General features: G+C 47.7%; 1 protein-coding gene across 1 annotated transcript; it reads right to left on the bottom strand.

Annotated features, from left to right (window-relative positions):
• Positions 1–344: 344 nt before the first annotated feature.
• LOC104256801 (T-cell surface glycoprotein CD4) lies at positions 345–4,733 on the bottom strand. Its single transcript, XM_009811354.2, has 8 exons — positions 4,673–4,733; positions 2,779–2,934; positions 2,553–2,693; positions 2,034–2,309; positions 1,228–1,590; positions 866–1,108; positions 657–775; positions 345–416 (listed from the first exon to the last, which is right to left on the bottom strand). The coding sequence occupies exons 1-8, from the start codon at positions 4,731–4,733 to the stop codon at positions 345–347; spliced, it is 1,431 nt and encodes a 476-aa protein (XP_009809656.1).
• Between the last annotated feature and the right edge of the window lie 2,142 nt (positions 4,734–6,875).

The following is a 6,875-nucleotide window of genomic DNA, read 5'->3' as shown; positions in this document are numbered from 1 at the left end:
TGAAATCCACGTCCCAGATCCACTGTGGAACCTATCAAAGGACTCTGGAGCTCCTGCTTGGGTTTGGCTAACATCTCTCAATGTCAAGGTAATTCAAGTGAAACCTCTCTGCTCAAAAGTTTCCCAGCACAGTGCGACCATGGGTTTCAGGCATAACAGGAAATTCATTAAACATAGCTCATAGCTCTTAAGCATGACTTAACATGAGTAAGAGCTGAAAATGCTAAAAAGCAGCCGTACTGTAGCACCAAGCAGGCTCAAGCTCCATTTCTCCTCGCTCAACTGTCCAGCTCCCCCGTCTTGAAACCAGAGTCTTTGCCCATTCTGGGTGCCCTCGTTGCCACTTACTGTTGACACTGACATGTCTTGTTTTCCAGCAAGTATTGTCTTGCTCGTGCCATCCTTTTTGCCCGTTGCTGCCAGGAGAGAAGGGATAAATAATGATTGGATATTTTTATGCTTCAAATGCTTTCCTCGGAAGTGGTAGTAAAGTACTGTCTGACATCTGCAGACTGTCCATCTCCAACCATTTGCTTTGAGTCTAAGGATTGACCCTTTATCTGTTCTTCCCCGCACCCAGACAAAAAGCTCAGACTCCTCCTACGGTTTGGGGAGACTGTCATCTCATCACCTTTCACAGGGACCAGGGCACTCACCCTTCTCCGCTGCCAGCTTATACCACTGATGATGCACAGGCACGCGAGGCCAAACGCCAGTGCACTGCCTCCAATGCTTGCTCCAATTACCACATAGCTAATCCAAACAGGAGCTTCCTCTGTGGAAGGAGAAAAGTATTCAGACACAGAAACAAAGAGAATTTTAAGGCTTTTGGGTGGAGGCAGGGATGTGATGCTAATTTCCATACCCACGGGGTAATGAAGGCTGATCTTCCTGTCATTGTCTTCTATGAGGTGACAGTTCCACAGGCCTGCAGTGCTGACGTTCACCTCCACCATTACTTCATCCTGCTTTGACTTCTTGATGTCCATCCGAGTCCCATTCACACGTTCCCAGCGCAACTGGGCGTTGGATGGGAGCGGACTAGAGACCTGGCAGATGAGGGTCATCTCGGCCCCTCTGGGGAGTGGCCCAACAGGGTTAGCTGAGACTGTAAAGGTAAGAAAAGGACATGTAAGTGAGAGGATGGGAAGATGCGTCCACCCACACTCTTGTGGCTTCCCGGTTTCTGCAGCTCCTCATCTCTTGACCCACTTCTCTTTCCCTCACCTTTCATCACCACCAGCTCTATCTTGCTCTGCACGGATCTTCCATTGTACGCCAGCTGGCACTGGTATTGCCCAGAGTGGTTGAAATGGACTTTGGGGAGTTTCACTTCTATGGTACTTTCAGGTTTGTTTTCAAGTATCTCAAACCGAAAGTGGCTGCCTTTTTTGGTCCTATGCTGCTCTCCTCGTGCTGTGACGTTGAAATCAAGTAGCTCATGAGTGGTTGCATTTTCCTGCTGTTTCCAACTCAGTTGTCCTGTGAAACCTTCTTTCCATTTTATCTTCTGGAAGTTCAGACTCCATGACAAGATGACAGTGCTGTCAACAGCTGCATACTTTCTTTCCAAATCCGGATTCTGAAAACCTGAATTCAGAAGAGACAAGGAATACAGAGGCAGGGAAAGCCATGGCTACACTTCCCCATGTCCACCCTTGATCTGGAGAGATGCATGCTGTGCTCAGTTGAAAGAGGACTTGGAGGAAAGCCACAAGATATCCCAGGAAGGATAAACAGTTAGTGTCTGAGAAGAGAATAAGTTTGAAGAGCCAAAGCTCCCAAGCTCACCAGAGCTGAGGATAACAGACCCCAAGGAGAGGAGGATCCTCTCCTCAGCAAGCCTGGAGAGGAAAATGGGAGCAAGTGTGGAACAGAGCTCAGGCAGCAGAGCAATTCCCAAGCTGCAGTGTTGGGAGCCCTGGGAAATCAACCATTGCTTGGGATGCTGGAAAGTAAGAGCGCAGCTCATGAGCTGGAGGGAGCACTGGTTCCCGAGCCTGTGTGTGAATTGCATTTTTGTTGTCGCATACCTAATACCTTCACATCAAAGGAGATGTTCCAATTAATCAATGGAGAGTCTGAATGGACGTGACACATCCAGGTCCCGCTGTCCGTAGCCTCCAGTTTCTTTAACTTCAGTATGTATTTTTGACGGGTCTTGTTTTGTAAGAGTTTTGGTCTTACTATGTTATTGTTACTGTTAAACAATGTGATGGTGAGATCGGATAGAGGATGGGATGAATTTTGCATTAAAGTCAGCTCAGGGATTTCATTTGGCAGGAAGTACCCATTTGAAGAGATCATCACTGTAAAAAGAAAAAGTGCAGCCGATAACTCAACAGCTCTTCCTGCGAGAGACGCACAGGTGTCACAGCAAAGAGAATATGGAGACTTTGTGCCCTGGAGATGGAGGAGAAATGAACTATGATAGCCCAGGCCAGAAGAAATGGCAGCTGGATAAAGAATCCCAGCAGAGACGTCTCTCTCTGAGCTCTATGGTTTCCTCCCCCCCTCACCTCCTCATGGATAAAAGCCCTCTAATCACTCACATTTAAAGACATGCAGTGAGATACTGACTGTGTGAGAGCCATATTCACAGGTGTAGATGCCAGCATCGGAGAGCCTTAAGTCCGACACCCTCAGGTGTTTGTTGCGGGTGATTTCAGATCGTTCGGTCATGGTAGCTCTGCCTTTTGAAAAAATCAGCTTGCTTAGGAGGGAAGAGGTTTCTCAGCCATGTATTTTGGAGAAGGGGTGATGAACTGGAAGCCTTACCTTTCAAAGAGGTAGTTGTCAATGACTTTATAAGAATCTTATAGTACTTCCAGATAACATGTGAGTCATGAAGTATGCCTCTGCAGTTCAGGGTCACCGCCTGTCCTGCGACCCCAATCTGTAGTTCGTTTTGCTGAGCCATAATGGGGATCAGACCTGAAAGTCAATACCCACCAAAATAGGCATATGTTCACTTTCTGAAGGGTGGCTCAGTGAATACTTCCCATCCCTCCAGAAAGATGCAGGTATTTCTCCTCCCTTTCCCAGATACCAGGAAGATTATCCTCAATTTCTGAATTTTTCACTCCTTTTTCTCATCAATCAATCAATCAGCCAGTCAATCAATCCCTTTTCTTTTTAGCTCCATAGCTTCCCTCCCCTTCACTTTGGGCTCCTTACCTGACTGCTCCTTACCTGGCTAATGGCTATTCTGTTTCACATACCTTCAGAAACAGGGAAAATCCCAGTGGTTGTGGTGGATTCACCACCATTCATAATGTTGAGATGTCAACAGTTTTACTGAAACAACCTTTTTCCACTAGACAAGATTTAGTTGTCCTACTGGTAGCAAAGGCAGGACAGCATATGCCAGCCCTCCTCCACTCCCCAGTCAAGACTCAAGGCAGCACTGGCAAATTTGCTCACTCCTTCTTCCAATTTTTGCATGGAGCAAGACTGAAAGCCCAGCAAAATGAAAGGATAAAGTAAAAAAGAAAGAAAGAAGGCTGGCCTAGCATCAGGTTCCTGTTCTTGGGATGAGGGCTATGTGACAGTAAAAGAAGCAGGATATCTAACATTGAAGGAACATTAGGAGCGGTTTCTTGGGAGAACCACTTCCTTTCCTTCATTGTAAAGAGAATTTCTGCAGAAAACTGTAAGAAGGAGATGGAGTCGCTAGAGGTACGATTTGGAATAACAGGATTGTGGTCTCCTGCCTCACTGCTGGTAAGCTCTCAGAGCTGCCTAACCTGCAGATCCCCCAGGTGACCCTAGTACTAGAGAACCACAGTGCAAAATAAAAAGTTTACATGAGTTTAATGGAGGGTTTTCCACCAGTTACATATTCCTCCGAGCATAGGTAATCTGCAACATTGCCAATACAGATTTTCAATAAATGCACATTGTACCACAGAAAATGAGGATTTTGTCTTAAACTGTGAAATTATAAATGCTATTAATAAGAGTTCGTATATTTTGCTTTGCTTTTGGTTGTAGGGTGCATAAAAGATTTCCAATCTTTCCTCTGCAACCAGAGGAATCAAAGCTGAGTATCTGAGAAATGCAGGCTCAGCCTTATTTAGTCGCCTTCCTTTTGTGGAAAATGAGCACTAAAAAGTCCACCAAATCTTATAACATTAGCAGTCAAACTAAGCAAGCTGGTAGCATCACATTTGTAAGGGCAAATCTGTGACGAGAAACAGACGTTTTTGCCCAGGCAGCTGGAGGCAGTGTGGAAGGTGGTATTTTCCACTCTGTGCTCGGTGTGCACGCTAGCACTCACAGGAACCCTGCTCCTGCATCTCCCCAAACCCGGTGATGCTCCAGACACCCTGGGTTTCGGCTGGCAGGCTGGGAACAACCTGAGTCCCAAAGTTTGAGCTGTCCGTGCTGCCTCTGAAATAATAGGACGTGGATGTAGGGAGCCTCTCAGCTTCTAGCCCCTCTGTCCTAATCTCCGCTGCACGGCCCCACAGAGAGTTGTTGGGCAGTGCAGGGGTGGGCCAGACAAGGTAAGAAGGCAGCTGTCGCAGCTTCATGGCTGGAATGAACCTGCTCTAAACCGTGTGAGGTACGTTATACAGCAAATCTGGAGGAGCCTAAAAACACACAAAATGTTACGAGGCTTATGGAAAGGCTGTAAGAACCAGGAGGGTTTGCTGAGCCGAGGACTCACCCAGATGCAGAACCAAGAAGACGGCAAGCGTGCTGCTCACCACCGTGCCGCATGACTCCATCGCTGCGGGAACGCTCCTCCCTGCTGCGGACCACAGGTCTGGAGATGCTGCCGGTGCCAAGGGATGCTATCCTGGAAGACCCAAATGCTCTGTTAATAATGGCTGATTTTCAGACCTTGGTGGATGGGGCCCATGTTCCCAGCCAGTACCCACCATCCTTCAGTGCCGTGAAGTGGAAACTCATCGGTAAAGTCACCTGAGCCCTGTGTTTCAGCAAAGAATCCAGCTGCAGTGGTTGCCCCTAGAGTTTGGTATTAAACATTTCATTTTACTCATCCCTAGGTTTCTGGCGTTCATTGGACTGCAGGTGTTTATATTGCCAAGAGTTCTGTGCTTTTTTACTTCTCTATGCTGGGTTATCATCGCTCGTGCAGCGATTAAGGCTAAACGCATACAGGGCTGCGCTAGCAAGAGCATAGCCAGCAGGCTGAGGCAAGTAATTATTTCCCTCTATTTGGCACACCTTAGGCCTCATCTAGAAGACAGGATCCAGTTTTGGGCCCCCAGTACAAGATGGATGCCAACAAACTGGACGGAGTCCAATGGAGGGCTACTGGGACAGTGAGGAGGCTGGAGCAGATGACATACAGTGAGAGACCAAAAGCTGGGTTTGGTAGGGAGAAGAGAGCCAAGGTGGGATCTAATTTCAATCTCCCATTATCTAAAGGATATTACCTAGAAGAAGGAGCCGCATTCTTCTCAGAGGTGTGCAGGAGAGGAACGGGAGGCAGCAGCCATAGGTTGCAGCAAGGAACTATTGACCAGATAAAAGGAGCCCAGCTGTGAGCAGGAGGTTGGACTGGAGACCTCCAGGAGTCCCTCGCTGTCTAAGTATTTCCATGTGATTTTGTGATTCTATGATTAAGGCCATCTTTAGGCTTTTATTAATATCTTTCTTCAGTTTGGTTTTTGTCTACTTATTTCTTACCTTAAAAATCTCAATAACCACCAAGTCTGATGTTGGAAAGACTTGCTTGGATTCTTAGGTCTATTCAACAAAAAGTCTGGGGAGAAGGGAGGAATGAGGTCAGAAAGAAGAAGATGCATTGATGGTAACAAAACCTTAAGCGGGAACTGGGAGCTAACTGTCGTGTTAAGGTGAGTTATCAAATTAGATGACGTATCTGACTGCAGCAGAAACCAAGTGCTGGTATCAGCGGCAGCTGGGTGGGCTGACAAGGTGAAGGGGACCATGGCTGCTGGTGCGAGGAGACTACCGAGCTCTCCATCCCCAAACCAAGGCGTGTATCACAAAAAGGAAGCCAAGAAGGTTAACCGGTCTGGGGAGTGAGCAGAAACAGTGAGGCGACCTCACCTCTCTGGAAGCAGGCACTCCCCATGGCAAGAGGCCCTTGGGGCAGACCTTTCCCGTTGCTTGTACAAGGGGTCAGCCCTACCAGGACTTGTCCCTGGCCAGCCTCCACCACCCCTCAGACAGAGACCTCCAAGGGGTCTCTTGCGGCCAAGGTGGCTGAGCCAAGCTGGGAGCCAGCCGACGAGGCACTGGGGCAGCTCAGAAGCATCCCACCTCCAAGCTCAGTACTGGTCAGGCTGAGGCAAAGGTTGGAGGATGTCAGGTTTGTGAAGGGGAGCTGGAGGGTGCTGTGAGAACACCAACAGCATAGAGGCAGGTCAGGAAAGGTTTTACCGGCATAGCTCAACTTGTAAGGCAGGAAGTTCAAAGCTGGAAATGCTTCTAGAAACATGCATCAGATGAGGCAGGGTGCTAGGGTTGCAAAGTGTGACGGAGAAAGCAGTGTAAAGAAGAGGAGTATGGGGTCATCAGGAACAGGGGAACTCGTTCTGTACAGAAAACATGGGCTTCATCTAAAGCAAGAGAGGCTTCATTCAAACAAAACAGCACCTGGCTGCTGACACATAAAGGAAGAACTTTTTTAAACAAAGACTGGGGAAAATCCAGCAAATAAAGACGAGCATATTATGTGGGCTGAAGCATCTGAAACACAAAAACTCCGTGTCCTCAAGTGAAGGGTCAGGCAGAAGCTGACAAAGGTCAAGGGACAAGCAGTGGGAAGCAAGCTGAACAAACCAAATCCTGTTTTAATGGAGTATGGGAAAACACTATGGATGCTATCAACGGAGAAAATCAGGTATCAGAAGTAGAAGTGATAAGTAGTGGGG

This window comes from Gavia stellata, chromosome 1 (assembly GCF_030936135.1).
Source record: "Gavia stellata isolate bGavSte3 chromosome 1, bGavSte3.hap2, whole genome shotgun sequence".
NCBI lineage: Eukaryota > Metazoa > Chordata > Aves > Gaviiformes > Gaviidae > Gavia > Gavia stellata.
The sequence above is the reverse complement of the archived record's forward strand: the minus strand, read 5'-3'. Positions and strand labels throughout refer to the sequence as shown.

Excerpts from the sequence above, each read along its gene's own strand:
- LOC104256801 (XM_009811354.2), bottom strand. The coding sequence starts at position 4,733 with ATGGAGTCATGCGGCACGGTGGTGAGCAGCACGCTTGCCGTCTTCTTG. Across the intron at positions 776-865 it reads CAGCCTTCATTACCCCGTGG|AGGAAGCTCCTGTTTGGATT; the intron begins GTATGGAAATTA and ends CTCCTTCCACAG. Across the intron at positions 417-656 it reads TAAGCTGGCAGCGGAGAAGG|CAACGGGCAAAAAGGATGGC; the intron begins GTGAGTGCCCTG and ends CTCTCCTGGCAG.